General features: G+C 40.1%; 2 protein-coding genes and 1 long non-coding RNA gene across 4 annotated transcripts; 2 read left to right on the top strand and 1 right to left on the bottom strand.

Moving 5' to 3' along the window:
• Nucleotides 1-281: 281 nt before the first annotated feature.
• LOC135942618 (uncharacterized) lies at nt 282-4920 on the bottom strand. Its single transcript, XM_065488829.1, has 10 exons — nt 4765-4920; nt 3931-4084; nt 3319-3589; nt 3154-3261; nt 2467-2529; nt 1814-2401; nt 1524-1752; nt 1319-1469; nt 617-1054; nt 282-557 (listed from the first exon to the last, which is right to left on the bottom strand). Exons 2-10 carry the CDS (start codon nt 4045-4047, stop codon nt 444-446), a joined length of 2079 nt encoding a protein of 692 aa, XP_065344901.1. The 5' UTR covers nt 4048-4084; nt 4765-4920; the 3' UTR covers nt 282-443.
• A 504-nt stretch (nt 4921-5424) lies between these two features.
• On the top strand, nt 5425-14146 carry LOC135942809 (uncharacterized). Of its 2 annotated transcripts, none has more exons than XR_010575130.1 (8): nt 5425-5737; nt 6150-6215; nt 6280-6413; nt 6469-6578; nt 6630-7772; nt 12707-12837; nt 12890-13111; nt 13174-14146. It is a non-coding gene; the product is annotated as an uncharacterized LOC135942809 (long non-coding RNA). The 2 variants fall into 2 exon arrangements; XR_010575131.1 differs by having other exon boundaries at nt 6457-6578.
• Nucleotides 14147-16180: 2034 nt separating this feature from the next.
• Nucleotides 16181-17272, top strand: LOC135943696 (alpha-latrocrustotoxin-Lt1a-like). The gene has a single exon (XM_065490359.1). It carries the CDS (start codon nt 16181-16183, stop codon nt 17270-17272), a length of 1092 nt encoding a protein of 363 aa, XP_065346431.1.
• Nucleotides 17273-18976: the final 1704 nt, after the last annotated feature.

Below are 18976 nucleotides of genomic sequence, written 5' to 3'. Positions count from 1 at the left end.
GCTATGCCCCCTCAATCCTCAACTCTTACAGCCCATTTTACTTCCCTGATAAATTTGAAAATTGATACTCCCGTTTTGAACAATTAAGGTAGAGAGAAGTAATCCTTTTTGAATGGGTTAGGCGCTTTGGACGTTTCAACAGATGTCTTGCGACATGAAATTTCCAAATCAGTCTAGTGACCCGTGATTATCAGTTTTTCATCGCATTTGTTCCGTAGAAATCCTGCCTAAAAATTCAAGTAACCATGAAAAGGAGTTCATGAAGACTGAAATACATGCAATTAAATTGAATAGATTTATTTAATTAAGTCACAAAACTTGCTTTGTTCAAAGCATTTACAGATAGTGAGAAATATTAGTAGCAAAAATCAAAACATTCTTATACAGGGCCTGTTAGGAACTTCTCAGATAAACCAAAAAAACTGAAAATTCCTACCTCGAAGCTATTGAAGCTTAGGATGCAAATAAGGGCAAGTCTTCGCCAGCTGCCCTTTCAGCTTCGCCATTCTGGACATCTTTTTCCTACCATTGGCTGGCTTTGTGACGGTAGACACAACCTGCCAAATCAAAAGAAAAACTAACTAAGCATTCTTTCATTTTAAAACGCTCAACCAACCATCTTCTTCTCAGGAATGTCGGGCACATCATCCTGAGGAGCAGGTTCAGTGGCCACTCCTGCCCACTTGACGCTTTTCAGCTGCGCCTGAGGGTCATTGTTGACTGCAGAATCATCATCGTCACAAGGGGTTCCGTAGATCTTCAGGTGACAACTCTTGGTTGGAAGATTGGCTTTGATCAGAGAGAGGGGCCGGTCTTCCTTGCCTGGAGAGTACATCCATGTGCCAACCAGGGTGCCACGCACACCAGGTAGAGTCTCCTGCTTTGATCCTCGAGTACTTCTACGCTTCCTGCTATTCTTCGTTGGCTCGTCTTCAGAGGTTTTGTCTTCTTCAACCTCTGGTTCAGGCACCAACTGCTCTGCCAATTGGACCTGACTTTCTTCAGCAACAGGTTCCTTGTCTTTGGATGAGACAGGTTTTTCAGACATAGACTCCTACAACAGAGTTAAATTTATTTAGTAATGATTAACAAAATTACTCGCATGGAAACATTTAGAAATTTCAAGTTATTAATTTTTGTTTAAGAACTTGTTAAATTTTTCATTTATTGTCGTTAAATTAAATCAAAACCTCGCTCCAAAAGTCAGTAATAAATATTTAAGAGTACATTATAGGACTGCAACATTTTTTTAATTCCAAATGGTTGATCTCTTATTGTTAACTCCGGGGTGGATTTGGCGTTAAGCGTTAGTTTGTACCTTTGGAGTGCTGGGCTTTCCACTTGGAGACTTGCGCTTCTTGCTGAAGGCACTTCTCTTCATCTTCCTACGCTTCTTCTTAGCCAGTCCTTTTATGGGCCCAGCAGAGACAGCTTCTTGCTCTTTCACAGTTGAGGATTGTTCTGTTTCACTAAAATTGAACACCAATTATTACTGCATTTTTTCCAATAGAAATATTATTCACCCAACTGGCTCTTCCTCATTTTCAGCAGCTGGGGACATGGCTTGAACTGGTTCCTCAACTGCCAAGTTCGGAGTTTGCTGAACTTGTGCTGTTTCCAACGGCTCTGCAGGGACAGGCAACTTTGGTTCCTCGTGCTTGGTTTCAGAATCGTGTCTTGCTCCTGCCTCAACACTGTCAGGACTCTTCTCAGGTTCCAAGTCAACCATAATCTGCATTCCAGATTCATTGACTAAAATGTTAATTACAATTTTACTCTAAACGTATATTAATGTTTAAAACAAATGCCATACATCCATCTGAACCAGACCTACTATGGAAGATCAGGCTATCATTGCCCACAACACGCAAATCTTCCGACCCCTCTGAGTCGTCCAAGAGGGTCTCCATGCGATCATCCAAGTCGCTGTCCTTGCTGTCTGCATTTTCAGGGTACAGGTTTGCCAGTCCTCCTTCCTGGCCTGAAGTGGACTGCTTTGCTACCTCCGTGGCCTCTTTAAACTCTCCGCCATCCTTTTTCTCCTTGACGTTGGTGCCGGCATCAGCCTCCACCTCCAGCATGTCCACATCTTTAGTTGCTTCTGGCAGGGCGCAAGCGACCTCCTTGGGCAAGGATGCAGCCAAACCCTGCTCTTCGCAGGCCTCACGCTCAGGAGACGCAGGCGAGTCTTCTTTGACATCAGGGGCAGAAGGGAGCACAACCTGAAGCTTGCTGTCATCATCTAACTCTTTCTCAGGTGCAATTTCTGGAATTTTCTCAGGCACAATTGGGTCTTCAGCATCATCTCTGTTGAAATCAATGACAAGGGTGTCGCTATTTGAGCAGTCCTCTGAAGTGGCTTCCACCACAGCAGCTTGTTCGTCGTTGGCAGAATTTTCCTCTGCCAGAAAAAATGAGATTTGCATGAGGTTTTTAATATAATTTACTTTAATTGGTTCATTTTACCGTCATAAGCCATTCCCGCCTTCCAACCAGTCAGTTTTTTCTGGTAGTGAATGGTAAGGAGACCTGGTCAAGCACAAATAATAAATTAATATCCTATGAAAAGTGGTTAATTAATCTGTCATTTTTTATCATAATTCTGGATGTGAACAACATATATATATAGAGGAATATCAGCAATTTGATTAGGATTTCAATAAAGTGACAATTTAATTAAATTTAATTGAAAAGTTTTGGCTGAAATTTGGTTTAAATGAGCCGTTCTGGAAAATATTAAATACTTATAGCTAACGAAATAATTCAAAGCTCTAGAGTTCTCAATGGTTAAATCGTTGATCTCATTCTAATTCCCAAAGATGATGATTATTTCCGATTTTTCAACTTCTTGGCATAAATTTATAATTTACAAATTTTCAAAATGTAGAATAATTATTTCTTTAGACGTTAAATTGGCTATAGGCTCAGAAATTTAGAATACAATAGCTCCTAATTGTTAAATTGCCCCACCAATCAATTTGTTCTGATAAATAAGGTAATTTGCAATCGCTTTTATAAACACTTAATCACATAGTACGTCAGCTCAATATTTTTCCCCACCTTCAAAACATCGAATACAATAAAATCTCATAAATTCGCTGAAACTAAAACATCAAATAATCCTAGCATTCTTCTACAGATAAAATAATATACCATGCTGTTTGAGCTTTTCGGCCAATGTCACGAGCGATCGTAGCATCGACTTCTCAGATCCCTTGGTTTTCTGATTGCCAGCACTTGGTGGTGCTGAGAGCTGGTTCTCTGTGGGTCGCCAAAAGAATTCTAGAGACGCCATTAAAAATTTAAATTTCTTAATACTTAGATCTTTGATTTTCTCATCCCTGGCCTGCACGAGAGAAGCGTTTGATTTATGCAACTCCATGTCCAGCTTGTGCAAGTCCTCGTAGACGACCAACATCCGTTCCTGGTTTGCCACTCGGCTGGACAAGGCAGTAATCTGGGTCTCGGCGCTTTGCAGCTTCATTTCTCTCTCCTGGAGAGCAAGTTTCAGATTCAGCACCACTTCTTCCTTGACAGGAGACTGGAAAATATTTTGAGGAGGACGAGCCTCGACATTTCCCATCATGTTCTGAAAAAAATAAAACAGTTGGATGTAAAAAACGTGATTATTTTAAATAATCATGATTATCCGCACAATTGACAATAATTATTTAAAATGTAATTAATTTTGCAATAATTTCCGTCTGTTTACAATAGTTTTGATTGATGTGGGGCATAAATTTTAATATTAATTTGGCTTGAAGATTTGCAGCTTCAATATTGTCTGAATTTACTTTTTCATTTCTAATACGAGAGCTATGTATGTACATACTTCATGGAACTAGAAGGGTTTGTGTCAGTATTTAGCGTAATCCTCAAGAAAATGTGGAATTATGTATACATTATAATAATATGTGCAATGTGTCTTACGTGAGCCATAGCTGCAGCTCCACTCTCTTTCAACTGTCGCCCAACTTCCCTCTGCATTGGCTGGTGGCTGTTGCTGGCGGGGATGCCATACACATTCATCAAATCGGCGGCATCCATGTCCAAGAGGCGCCTCAAGCTTTTACTGATGCGATTCCTGCAGTGAAGCACCAAAGAAGTGTGCATTAGTGATTAAAATTGGACACGCAATATAGTTTAAAACACAAAGCATGAGAAGTGCAGATGCACTGCATTTTAAATACATGCACAAACCAAGTTCTGCATTCTCAAAATCATTTATTTTACCTTGTGGTACGCAATCTATTTTTTAATTTGATTTTAAATATTAACCATACATACATATGACTCTAGAATGTCGATCATGCATATTATATTATGTATATTACACCAAATGATGTAAGAAACTGTCAGATCATGTCAAAATTATGGAAAAATTACAGTTTTCGCCACCCTTACATACATGTCATGGGATTCTCATAAGAACTCGTGGCGAGATGTGTATGTATGTATTTACATAACCCGGCAGCAGACACTTTAACTTTACCATGCATTGCATTAAAAAATTACATAAATTACGTTGCTATTAATTAAGGGTGTAATGTCGATGCATGTATGTACATAATGTGCATAAATTATACATACATACATACATAGGTACAATATCTACATGCATACATACATAAAATGCATAATAATGTATTGTTAAATATGTACATACATACATAGTATTTGTATTATGTATGTATGCGAATACATAAACATGCATAATAACTGCGCCAAAATTGCCAGATTGCGTATTATAATGTAACTCCATACCAATAAAATCCAGATCAGGACCGGACACACGCTTTCACTTCCTGTCCTGTGGTTAAGACGAAGGATGAAGGATGAAAGACGCGAATGACGTAAGAACTGAGAGCGCGGGAATCGCGTGAACAATTTACTGGCGCTGGCGGCAGTGGCGGTGGCGGCCTAGCTGAGCGGACGCAGACACAGGCAGGCACAGGCACTGAATTTTTAAAGACGGGAAATTTCCCCTTCTCTCACTTCTCTCAGTTGCTCGCGGTCTGTCAGTGTCTGTCAGCCCCTGCTCACTCATATGGCGCGTAAATGAGCCAGCTAAGAAGTTCAGCATCCACTGGCAGGTGGCAGGTCGATAGCTTTTTCAGCCAATCAGATGGCGTCTTGAAGTTTGTTGCCTGTTACGCCCACGTGCAGAGGGAGGCGAAGAGGGGCGTGTGTCAGAGTTTTTCGTGGGCGTAACAGGCAACAAACTCCAACTCGCCATCTGATTGGCTGAAAAAGCTATCGACCTGCCACCTGCCAGTGGATGCTGAACTTCTTAGCTGGCTCATTTACGCGCCATATGAGTGAGCAGGGGCTGGTGTCTGTGTCGCCAGTCGCCACTGACAATGAGAGAGGGGAAAAATTCCCGTACCGTCTGTGAAATAATAACTCCATCAATTTCACAGCCTGAGCCTGTCACTAACAATAAGGAGGGTAAAGGTACCTTTACTCTCCTTACCTGTCACCATGTAGCATGCACCTGCACCTTGCTCGTGCTCGCGCTGCCTCGTCGAGGCTGCCTCATACTCTTGCGGCCTCTCAACTCTCTAAGTCAAAATGGCATTACACATTATGTACGTAATCGCTGTTGCTCTCCTGAACTCTCGAATTTTGACACAGAAAAGTCAAGACTCTTGCTAATTGTTGTTGCTAAAACTTGCTTTAAAATCAACGCGTTTTTATGAAGACCCCAAGGATATGGCCTGTAACAAAGGAATGCATGGTAATTATCTGAAAATAATTGAAGCTAGTGGTGATTGTATGCAGTTGGGGAATGCACGAGAAATTCTTCACTAAAATTCGCTTTTGCACGCACGGAAATCGTAAAAAGACTATAAAAATCGCTATGTGCCAAAAATCTGTTCGTTGCCAAGAAGAGAGCAGACATTAATTATTGGTGTGTAGGCGCTTGCCGCTAATAAGTCGTTCAACATTATATAATATGTGTCATACATACAAAACCTTCATTAGCAAAAGTCAAAGCGATCACTACATACTGCGAGTCACTCTTACAATTATTAGTAACAGTTGTGCCCCCCACATGAATTAAACTAAATTATATTATTAAATAATGTAATTTAAAGCACAGTAATTTTATAAGAACTGAATTTAAATTTGTTTATTATTTCCACCAGGTCAATCAGCCAAACAGCGGTGGGATTCTTCAAATAGAGCTCGCAACCTCAGACAAAAAAAAAGATGTGAGTGGACAAACTCCAGAAATTTATGTATCTATTATGTGTAACGAAACAAATCTGCTCTCAGGCTTGTGGATGGTATCTCTACTCCTTACTCAGGCTCCTATGGACGAGATCAGTCGGCAACTTTAGAATCCTGCAAATCTTGCCTTGTAGTGGAGATCGTTTTACAATAATTAGAAGTATGGATATTACTTTGCGGTGAGATTGGAATTAATTAAAACTTTGTTGAATAAATAAACAGAATTGTTTTCAGGTCAAAGGTTTGACTCGAGTGAAATAAATCCCATGCACGTGTGCTTCAGAAGATGAAACAGAGGTTCCATGCTTGGTGATCAATAGGGAGGTGGAGTAGCATGTTGTTTCGTAAGATGGTTCAAGAGAAAAAACAAAAATCAATTAAAATATTATTCTCAGGGCAGCAAAGTAAATTCTACTTCGCCTGTGGTCGACAACTCGCTCTGCATGGTGGTAAGGCTCGATCTGCGAGGTCGAAATCAGGAAGGACATTCTTGTGCTCAACATCTGCGCTGATGACAACTCAAACGTGGCCACGCATCATACACATGAAACTTGATGCAGCTAATGCCACAGTGACCGTGAATGCTGCAGCTGCTGCGGTGAACGGCCACGCCAAAATCTAGCCGGTCGAAGCTACTAAGAACGAGGATTTCCATTTTCCATTTGTTTCCATTTCCAATATTACATTTGAGCTCTGGTCTTCAACCAATGTTTTTTGTGTTTTGACACTTGGGGTCGGACCCTAAAGGTTTTAATTGACCTGATATTATGGTCCATCTTTTAAAGCCAAATCATCTGTAAATTGCACAATGAAACTTGGGAGTCCTTGCTCAGAGTCTACATTTTCGTCCTGAACCTATTTTTAGAAACATTTAAGGGCCGTCACCTTGAAAAAGCGAATTTTCTGGAAACATTTGCGGACGTTTAATTTTAATTAGTAATAAAAATAATAATAGAATGATTTATTTGGATAAAATATTTAATTATTTTTAAGGACCAGTTTTTTCTGGAAGATTTAATAAATGATGCTGTCTGTTAGCGGAGAAGCAAAAATTGCTAAACTACATCCAAAATACCCCATTGTTGAAAAATTACTCTCCATCTTTTGTTGCATCAAGGAAATTCGCTATTAATTGTTGAGACATTAAATTTTTATTATGGAAGAATATTTTTGATCAGATTTTCCATATTAATTCGGTGGCAAACATTATTTGATTTGAAATCTCAGTAACGGTTTTTTCCTTTTAATTATCAAATGACATCTGCATTTTGCTCCAAGGACGTTGTCTCTGTCAGGCAAAATGATATAAGTTCTTCCACAAATGAAATTTTGCAGTTATTTTTTGCAAACATTGATTCAAATTTCATTTTTCAGGAGCACATACATGTGAAGTGGTTTGAATCTCCAATCGCTGTTGGGCGCTTATCTCTTCTCTGCTCTGCTCTGGTTGCTGAGTTGTATATCCACAGACAGCTCTCACGCCCGGATAGATAATTCTTCTAGACGAATCAGACACAAGCCCCTCTGCCAAAACATCGGTTGGTAAAAGTATTTCCTAACTTTCATGATTCGATATAATTAAGAGTAGGTCTCTGTAATGATTATATATTATTATGGTGAGACTCATGCCGATCGAGAAATTAACACGAGAATTAAATACCTAAAAGGCCACTTAGCTCTGAAAACCTCTTTTTAATTCTTAAATTATAACAAACTCCGTAAATTTTCTTTAATTTTCCACTAGTTCTGTGATTCTTCGTAAAATTTCAGTTGTATTTAATTTAGTTTTCTCTGAATCATTTATTAATAATATTTCTCAGCCTATTATTATTTTTTTGTAATGGTCAAAAGGTGTTGCTAAAATAAAAATTTTTGTGTACGGGGCAAACTAAAATTAAATTTATTTAATCATAAGAGGAAAAGAAAGAAACTAAAGTTACGAATTTTATACTACAGGCAAGGAAAACGGTGTATGCTTGCCTTGAGGAATAATCTGCATCAAAGCAAGCACAACCGGGAAAAACCTCGCAAAAGCAAAAGTATGATTTGGAGCTTAGCTCAAAGTGAGCGGGTAAAATCATTTAAATTTCCTGCTTTACATTTTTTTCTAATACATTAAGTTTAAAGCTACAAATTAATTGAATGAAGAAACACACAAAATCACAAAAATCAAGTCAAATGACAAACAGAGGTTTTGAACAAATTCCGGCTGTAGCGACCAAGCCAGTTTTAGCAGGCTAAATTTGCTTTATATTAGGGAAATGAAATAATGAGTATTAAACAGATGTCAATTTTGAATTATAAAATTTTAAGACTTAAATTTTGAAAAGAAATAATGAATTTAACATCTATAATAAAATCTTGGCAGTGAAAAAATCTATTTCACTTTAAATTTGAGAAAGCAAGTTTATATGCCCGGCTAAAACCAGCTTGTGAAAATTGCGTGCATTGAATTTACAAGAAAATTAACATTTACACCATTTGCAAAAAGATAAAAGCTAAACATACAGATCAGATTACATTTTTCTTACTTCTGGGGCGCGCACACGCATTTGCTTATACTCGAAATAGTTGGCAAATTTACACTAAATTAAGAACTAGGAAAGAACTTTAAAACAAAATCCAAATCCACATGCTTGAGAAGAGTTTTCCGCACACTCACAGTTTCGCGTTAATCCTTTTGGTCACACTAACTCGATGCACGACACTCGGATCCAAGCAGTTCTCTTCTGCGTTTACGGACAGGTTCACTCGCTGGTCCCACCACCAATTGACACGGTTACACACACACGTGCTAAAATCGGCAATTGACTCGGTTGGTGGCTTGTCCACTCTCACTCGCAAATCTGAATTGCACCAATATTTTCGCTTATCCGCACAACTAAACTCGATTGACCATGGCATTCGCACTACTCTAAGGAGATACACTGCATTCACTTCAACAAACACTCTTTCATTTAGGGTGAGGCACAATCTTTTTGCTTCGCCCAATCTCTTGATGTTCCTCATAGTAAGGTTTTCATACAGTTCTTCAAGTCCAGTCAAGCTGAAAGCTGTCTTCATCCTTAACTTCATTAAGTCCGGTCTTGTTGCTTTATTGACGGCGCGAACGAATTTGATGCAATACTCGTATCGCTCTTTGAAGCTCAGATGACCGATGGAAATGTCGCCGAGTTGGTGAGCGTCTATCACATGCAAAACCAATTGGCTAATTTGCGCACTTCCTGCGCCACGGTATTCGTAGACGATTTCGCCGTAAAGCAATGTTTTTGCCGGAAGGTCGAGCTTCATTTTGTGCGCACTGGCATTTTTCCACTCTCCTCGATGCATGATATAGACATTCCCTCGGCCGGCGCTGAGAAAGAGAGTGCAGTTTTGAACCTGGCGCGATGAGCTAACTGCGAAACAACGCCAGTCGAGACAGTTGATTTGGCTCTTTAATACTTCCGGTGTCAATTCTTTCGAGTTTTGGCTCCCAAGGTCAGCTCCCAAGTCGCTGAAAATCTCTTCTGGCTGTCTTAATCTTGGTGCGGTGCGCGTGGAATAGGGTATTTTCCACAAACTCAAGCAGCCAATCTTCACCTCCTCTTGTCTTGTTTCTTTCAGCGCCTCGTCCATGCAGAAGGCTCTGATTTTATTGAGGGAATCGGTTTGGCGTCGACCGAGAGTGTTGTTCGACCGGAACACATAGTCCATGAACTGTTTGTCCGCAAAAAGCACCGATTGAGGCACAATGGAACAGATGGTGAAGTCGGGAGCTAGTGTCGAAAACTTCTCATTCGCGGCCCAGAGCAATTCACGCACCTTACTGACATCTTCCAGTCGCGATCTGCATACGAGATACCGTTCCGAGTTGGCTGGGCGGCTTGAATTTGGCTTGAAGATGCATATTTGCTGGAAAACTTGCCTCATTAGCCAAACCAGGCCGGCGCTGAATTGGGTGTAGATGTCGAAAAGCTTAACAACGAAGTGGCCGCCCGGCCGGGTGATGGTCAATGCCACTAAGCACTGGCACAAATAGAGGCGATGGGAGAGTATTTCTTGGATATTCTCTCTTCCCTCCACCGAAAATCCTCCGTCTGCCATCGTGAAGTGCACGCCTTTCCCTCCTGTGTTCGCCTTCACATAATCGCGGAAATGCAGGATGTTTTCACCCTTGTAAACGTCACCGTCACCTGCCTGTCCGTAACACGGTTCGAAACTCTCGACACTGGCCGCGAAGAAGTTGTCAATTTTGAAATCGTCTTTTCCGCGCAGGGTGAAGCCGAACCCTTTGGCGAGCCAGCCCTTTCTCCACAAAACGTATTCGCTAAATCCTCCAGGCCCTGCGCATATGTCAGCGAAAAACAGAGGGTCGGACTCGCGCACTACACCTTGTCGGTCTTTCGGGCACGTAAACATGAAGTCGCACGCCGCATCAATGTTGGCCATCTTTAGCGCTGCCCGATTTTGGAAGAAGGCCTTTCCAATTGTCTCGAAGGGGTTGCACCTGTCGCGGGCCCGACGCATCAAGTTTTTGTCCAGATTGTCAAGCGCACTTTTTGAGTCCAAAACACCCTTGAGGACTTCAGGGTTGCAGAAAGTGTGTTCGTTCTCCATGGAGAGCTTTCTTTGTCCTAACTCAATCCAATCGCCGACACGGAGATTAGTGGCACTCGCGCACTTCGTGAGCCACACTTTTTGTTCAACAACTCGAACCACCTCGTCTGCTAACGGGTCGAAGCGAGAGGGTTGGTAACCAAGTCCCTGGCGACCGAGCTGTGAGCTCAAGGCCACTGGGAAACGGCTTCCTTGGCCTTTAAGACCAAGTCCTTGTCCTGGGATGAAGCCCATGTTGATCATCATTTTTTTCGCCTTTGAAGAAACGGCCATTGATGTAGGAATGTCTATGGTATCCGAGTCGTCATTACCAACATCTGGAAATCGGAATAATTAGTAATTTGCCTAATTTTGCCTAAAATTTATTATCCCTAACATTTTTTTGCTATCTATAAATTGAGTAAACCTTAATCAGATTGATGCAAATGTTCCCAAACTTAAAAAGCCAGTAAAAAAATAATTAACAACGTTTTCAAGCCATTAAATTGCAGCATGAACGGCAGTGTGTGTGAGTTAAACGGAAAGCAATTTTAAGCAATGTTCAGATTGAAGCCCTTGCATAGATTTTTTCAGAAGATTTGATAAACATTAGGATAAGTGTGTAATTAAATCGAAATTACAGTGCCCATAGTTGCCGGAGTGAACAGATGTTGAGCCAGCCGGAGGCGCAGGCCCGGCCGGTTATTCGCAGTTATTTGTATACACACTCACAGAACAAATTTTCACTGGGAGGATCAATTTGATTGCCGCATTTTGGTCCTCGCAGTGAAAAATTTTCTGTGACTGAAGTCTCTTCCGTGCCCCACCTCGCTAATGGTCATCAGCAAAATGTCGGCTGGCAGATTGTGCACAAATTGATTGGCTTCTGGATAGTTATTTAACAAATAATACGAATTAATCAAAATCTTGATAGATGTTACAACCACTAGTCAGCAAATTCATGAATAAAATGTAAAGGAACTCTTTCCCGCCTGACTAAAGGTTGACTCTGTTAGTTTTGATTAACGCACATAGATGGCGCGCTTGTATATTACTACCCTGAACTAATTTAAAGCTCAATTTGCGTATAATATTACAAAAGCAACATAAAATTGATCACAAAGCGCGTTTAAAGAGGCGAGAGAGTAAAAATGCGGTAGAATTGTGTGGAACCTGGTTCCAAATAGGAAATATATATATATGGACCTAAACAATTGTGCGCCTGATGGCACGTGTATGTGGGGAGCAAACAAAAATGGCCACCTTCAGCGTGGCCGCGAGTGTAAACTTTGAACCTAGATAATATGGAAATATGTACGTACCAATCAGCCGTTTCCTGGTCGGCGTGGTCACTGGTTTTTTAGAATCCATTGTCGCTAGGAGAATTGTCCGCCTGTGGCAAAAAACACGTTAAAATCACACTTACCTCGTCGCGCTTTGGGTGGGTGAGACCAAGACCGAAATAAACACCCACCACTGGAAGGTTAAAGGTTGTTCAGGTAGAGGGCCACTCAGGTCGCTCGCGCTCATTTGTTTCCAAAAGGCGCCAAAAATTCATCTTTCCGATGACAATTACGATTGAATATTAAAATGTGAGATGAGAGGTTTAGTTATTTTTAAAAAAAAAAAATGACTGCCTTTTTATTCAGCTCGAATAATTTAATAGCTGCGAGGTGGCTTTTGCTGTCCTCCTTGCCTAAAGTTCAACTTTGCCTGTAAACTTGGTTAGCGAGGGAAAAAATAATGAACCCCGGCTACTGATTTTTATTAAAACTCTACTTTGATGCGAACCGATGGTCTCTAAATTTTTGGAAGTCTCTTATTGTTAGTTCTGTCCAATAAGTTTTAATTCCAAGTGAGATTGCATTAATAATTGACATGTTTTGTGTTATAGAATGTTGTGTCCTGCTTGCCTAGTACGAGACTCAAGCCGTCGCACGCTCATCTGATAACTGTGCTCTTCAAGCTATTTCTGAGTCTCAATCCTGATGAGAAGGGCCAAGTAAGGAAACGCAGAGATTTCAGGTAGCTCGTTTCAGGATCTTTAATTCTCTCAGTACAGAATTGTTGGTTGTAGGCTGGACGACAGTGCACTGCGAGACACACACTCCGCACGACGTCTTTCCTTGACAGACCGGCTTGCTCGGTCCAGCTTCAAGTTCCAAGTTTACCGTGAACCTGTGTGCACAAGTCGCAGTGCTGATCAACCCTCTGGTCACTTGGCAAGGTGAGGGCAACACTCACCTGCATTCCACTCCGCAAGTCAATGCAGTGCTATCTCCGTCTGCGTCCCTGAGAGGTTTGATTCTACGCCTTTCCTAGAAAAATATCAGAGTCGGTGGTGGATTGTGCTTATTCTAGCCCTGAAGAAGGTATAATCTCGCTGACATCCTCACTGGCTGGCGATGGCATGTGCTCTACAGTCTTGCGTCGTCAGTGCCAGGGCTGCCTAGGCCAAGCGGACTCCATCCGCAATTATTGCCGGAGTAGCTGGTCAGTTCACGACTCAGCTCTGGTTTTCTCTGGTGCTACCCTTTTTTTCTCCGGCAGCTGGTTAAATCTGTGTTAATTTTTTATCTTCATCAAAACTTGATGTGTTTAAGAATTAATTTTTGCTTTTAATATGAAGGAGAGATATTTCTATTATAAAATTACATGCCAATGCAATAAATATTGTTCATGTACACCACTAACATACTTGTTTGGCGTGTATTTGTCAATTTTTAGTGTATTAGCTTTACACGTTGAACTATGAGATTCTAAAACAAATAAGACAATGTCTATATTGGTTGTAATCAAAACTCGAGTGTTCGATAAGGCCGTTCTTTTCAAAAACATTAATCATAGCTGCCTGTTAAACGGATTTTAAAAACCATGGTTTTGTGTGTTAGTTGGTCATCACTGGGTAGACTAGTCTGCCGGCTTTCTAAGCTGTGTGGTTTATTTAAGGCATTGGTGAAATTTTGCCTAGCGGCTTGTAGACAACATATTAAATATGACGTTTGATAGTGCTTAACGTCCCAAAGGGCCTGAAAACTTTTTAACTCCCTCAATTTTTAACCGGCAGTTTGGATTTTTATGAAGGAAATGATTTGTTTTGAAAAATTGTTACCAGAATGTATGCTTGTTACTGCTATCTTGTATAGACGGTTTAGTTTTGTAAAACAAAATCCATAACAGTAAATATTATTGTTACTTGCACGCCACTATTCATATTTTTTTTCTCTTTATTTTTAGCTCTGATTGTTAAACCAGCCTCTGAATATAGGCTTTTGGGTGATCTGCATGTTTTTCATTCTTGTGTTGAAATAAATTTGAATTATAGGATGGATAATTCGAGTTTTCTTTACACTTTCACATCCATTCTTGGTAACAGATGACATTTTTGTCCGTTAAACACATCTTCATCGCCGGACACTCAGCAATCTCTGTATCAAGATGATAGCATAATGTAATCGGTACGTAGACGCATTCAGTGGAACAATTAACTGCACAATTCAGTGAACGGATTGATAAATTTTTCAAGAATTTATAATCTGAATCAATGCAATTAAATCTAGAATGAAAATGACTGAAATTTTCCACTAAATTTTTTATTAATAGTACTGAAGTATTCAACGGTGTATAGATATGAAATGCACTTTTCAAATTCTTTTGTTATTGGTTTGAATATGCTATTACTTAAATGAAAATCACCTTTTGATTAATCTCTGTTCCTTTAACAAAAATGAAAAGTTGGTTTGGTCTACTCTTAATTTCTTCTATCTTTATATTCAATCAGCAGAGTTAATTTAATTTTAAAGTTAGAATATTAAGAAGTCTTAATACTTGAAATCTGTAAAAATCCACAAATAAAATTTATAATTTAATTTTCTTAAAGCACAGGAAATAATTTCTCTATACATATAATCTAGCACCATTTTATAATTTCAGCGCCACGAAATTTGTCTTTAATGTATAATTATCATTATAACACCTTGATTTAACGGAAGAAATGTGGAATTGTTGGAGATCGTGAGAGAGATTTAACTCTTTCCTCTCTTCTCAATATTGATATCATATTGTTAATATCTTACTCTCTAAAAACATGTTTTCATAATAATTATTAGTCTTTGATAGTAGTTTGATGTGGCTCCATTCATATAGTAGAAAAGGCATGAAATATAATTAATATAAATTCTTATATGTAACTTTTTAAGGTCAAAAACATGATCATTAAATGAAGCTTAAATAAAACGACATGCGTGATTTGTTATTTAAAATTAATGTACTGCATTTATTTTGTTGTAACAAAAAATTTATACAATTACAGTGTTTTCATTTAATTAAAGGTACAAATATTGAAACAATTTGTAAGGAAATCCTTTTGCGTTGCAAAAAAATACACTTCCTAACTGCGAAAGATTTAACTGGCACAATTTGTGAAGTAAGTTCTGGTTTTCAGGATGAGAATTAAACAATCTATGGTAACACTCGATTAAACACTTCGGATGCTGAAGACGAGGCGCACGATTTAACTCACTGTCTGTTGGATTAATCGTTGGACCAGAGGCTATAGAAATGATATAGCAAACTCACTCTCAGTGCTTATAATAGTGTCCTTGATGAGGCGGTCGTGGATGAATTACGTACCAGCCGTTTGTCGAGAAATTAAGTTCAAACCGCCTCGGATGAAATGTGAGGGCGTTTACTACTAATCTACTCCATTGGGCTTGTGATAACCGTTGAAACTCAGGCCAAGCTCCCGAGTAATTCGTCCTGACATGGTCGGTGATTTCCTCGTGTGACATCTCCATCCTTCCAGAAACCTCAAATGCGCCTTCGATCAGGTCGGCGACGTAGGCGAGAGTATCCCTCGACCAAAAAAAATCCACTTTACTCATATTGACGACGCGTTGAACTTTCGGACAGCTCTGCTAATAAAGCCTATCTGACACTTCCAGTTTTATAATCTTTGTAATAAAAGACAGCGCCACATATGTTGTTTTGTCTGTGATACGCTTATTATTAAAAGTAGCCTATTATCGCATATATTTATATTCAAATTTCTTGAATTTTTCTTTATATATGCACCGTTTCTATAGTTTAATTTGAAAATATTTACACCTATTTCATACACAAACATGTTTACAGTCCAAAGAGCAAATCAGACAAATATTATGTGTTTAAACAATATTTTCAAGAACGTCAACAAAGATCTGTCTCCTCTTAAATATAATATTAGTTTCCACTCGCACCATCCTTTTGCAGAGAAGTCTCTTAGAAGATAGACGCAAAATAAGAGGAAACTTATTAAAGCAGAAGGTAACCTTCAGATTATTTTATTTTAAAAGAGAGTTAATGTATAGATTTTATAATGTAGAAGAAAATGAACTCGTTCATGAGCGTGCGGGACACAAGCCGCTTCATCGAAAAGACGACGACAGGTCTGACCCCGCTGATGCTCGCCGCCAGAGATGAGAACCTGGAAAACTGCCTCATCCTTTTGAAAAGCGGAGAAAGTGCTGAGGCGAGGACAAAATTCGGCGTGACGCCACTTCACTTCGCGGCCTTGAACATAGAAAACGGAATCGAAATCGCGTGGCACCTCGCAAACCAAGAGAAACTAGACGTGAAGGAAAAGGACGAGGACGGCGAGGAAGCTATTTTCTACGCGGTCAGGAAGGGAAACTTCAGGATGGCGCGGACCCTGCTAGAGCTGCGAGAAAAGATTAACAACAATCTCTTGCATTTCTTTATTAATCAAAACAGATTTGACGTCGCTAAGATAATTCACGAGTGGAACCCGAATTTAATTAAAGAGGTCGACTCAGATAGGAGAAATGCCCTCCACCTGGCAGCCCAGTACGCCGACCTGAGAGTCTGCAAGTGGCTCATCGCTCAGGGCATCGATGTAGCGTCCAAGAGCTGTTTCGGGACGGCCTTGCACCGCGCGCCGTTTAATAAAAACCATGGAATGGAATTAGTTCATTTTTTCGTCTCAAATAACCTAGACTTGAACGAAAAATCAAAGTTCGGATTCGTGCCTTTGGACGCAGCTCTTGCAGCGGAAAATATTGACATTGCTCGCGAGTTGCTGACTCTCGGCGCCTCTTTGAACATAAAGGACCACAATTTTTTGCATTATTGCGTATTTCTCAACAAGCTTATAAGCGCCAGGTTCATTCACGAATTAGATAAAACCCTGATCAGATGCAAAGACGCGAGCGAGCGAGATGCACTTCACTTAGCGGCGGAATTTGCTGATCTAGAAATGTGCCGCTGGCTCGTGGAAACCGGCGTCCCAGTCGATTCTTTGAATGGAGATCGTCAAACCTCAGTTTTGCATCTCGTCGGTCTCAATTCGAATCACGGAACTCAACTCGTGGGCTATTTTTTCAATTTGGGGCTTGACATCAACGAGAAGGACTACTTTGGCTTTGTGGGTTACTCGGTTCGAGCCAAAAGGAAATGCATCTAGTTCCTTAGTAGTCGTAGATTTAATCCATAATTAAGACTGTAAATATTACATAATAAATAATCACAATAAAATCTCAAAGGAAAGTCAATATATAAACAATAAATATACGCATCAATATGCGAGTCGAGAATAACAATAATTATTATCACAGTTAAATACAATGCTTACCCCGGTATTATCTTCGGGTCTATAAGTTATTACAAGCATCATATATGCGCACGACATTATACTCCCGGCCGGAGAGGTAAATGCGACATGACCGTATGCGTGCGTAGGTGAGCGGTCAGTGAAGGTAAATTATACAGGGTAAATGAGAAAAGCTTATCATACAGTTACAAGTGACATCTAAAGGTTACAAACTAAGTTAACGCCAATAAGCGGGAACCGCTACAGCTTCACGCCTTTAAGTTACGCTTTAGAAGACAAAAATTTTGTCGTGGCAGAGGAAATGCTGAAATTTCTAAGCGAAAAATGATGGCACGAACACTTTACACATCTGTATAATACAAAATAATTTAGAAGGCGTCCAATTCGTGCTCTCGAAGGTGCCAGAAATAATAAATTCTCTGGGGAGTGAAGGGACGAATGCTCTTCACATCGCAGCGGCTTTCGCAGATTTAGAAATGTGCCACTGGCTGTGCAGAAAGAGCTTGGTCGTGCTGTCCCTGAGTGAGGACTGGGGAAACACGCGGTTCTTCACTTTGCCGCAATGAACAAAAAATTTGGAAAATCACTCGTCCCTTTTTTCGTTTCCAAGGGGGTGGATGTGAATGAGAAAAACTTTTTCTCGCTCTCAACCTTGTTCGTTGCTCTTAAAATGGAAAAAATCGCCGTGGCTGAGGAACTGCTGAAGGCTGGCGCAGACCTGAATACGAAACAGGAGAACGGCGACAATTTCCTGCACTCCTGCGCTCGTAATAATAAACTGCTGAGTGCCAAATTCGTGGTTGGATTAAATGAAGGGCTGGTCAGGGAATCGGGCTTTGGAGGAATTACTGTCCTTCACATGGCCGCGCAAACGGCGGATTTGGAGTTTTGCAAATTTTTGGTTAAAAAAGGTGCCGATATTCATGCCAAAGACTTTCTGAATCGTTCGGTTTTGGTTTATGTTCCGGATAACAACAGAGAAAAGAGGAAATACTTCCTGTCCTTGGGAGTTAGAAATTAATTAAGAAGCTGCATGCTTTTTTGTTTTCTCATTGCTTTTGACAATAAATGCATTTAAAAAAATAATGTGTTTTTACTTTACTCCTTCTTAAAATATCGAGTTGTTGAAACAAGCAGCAGCGAGTATTGTTAACTTTGGCTTGTAATTCAACCCCATGCCTCTCTGAACAATTTCTCCATACACTCGATGCGCGCGCAATAATAGCAACAGGACAGCGCAAACTCTCTTTCTCTTCGTCCCTTTCAGCTGTGTTGCGCGTGCGGCGAGCCGAGGAGAGATGTGAGCGCTGCATGCCGCGAAATTAATCTTATAACTAATTGGCTCAGACAGGAAGAAATTATTCCATCCGACATAATTATAGCTCTATAAGTCGTTCAATCGGTCACTCTGTTCCAAGGCAGACAGTTCGCCTCAATTAATATCGAAACAAACACGTGACTCTGGTTGTGTTCAGAGAGTTTGTATAAAATTCCTAATGGAAGTCATTAATTGCATCGCAAAGTAAGAGACCGTGATCTCTGCTTTGTTTGAAGTCA

Source organism: Cloeon dipterum, chromosome 4, assembly GCF_949628265.1.
Source record: "Cloeon dipterum chromosome 4, ieCloDipt1.1, whole genome shotgun sequence".
NCBI classification, from domain to species: Eukaryota; Metazoa; Arthropoda; class Insecta; order Ephemeroptera; family Baetidae; genus Cloeon; species Cloeon dipterum.
The sequence above is the reverse complement of the archived record's forward strand: the minus strand, read 5'-3'. Positions and strand labels throughout refer to the sequence as shown.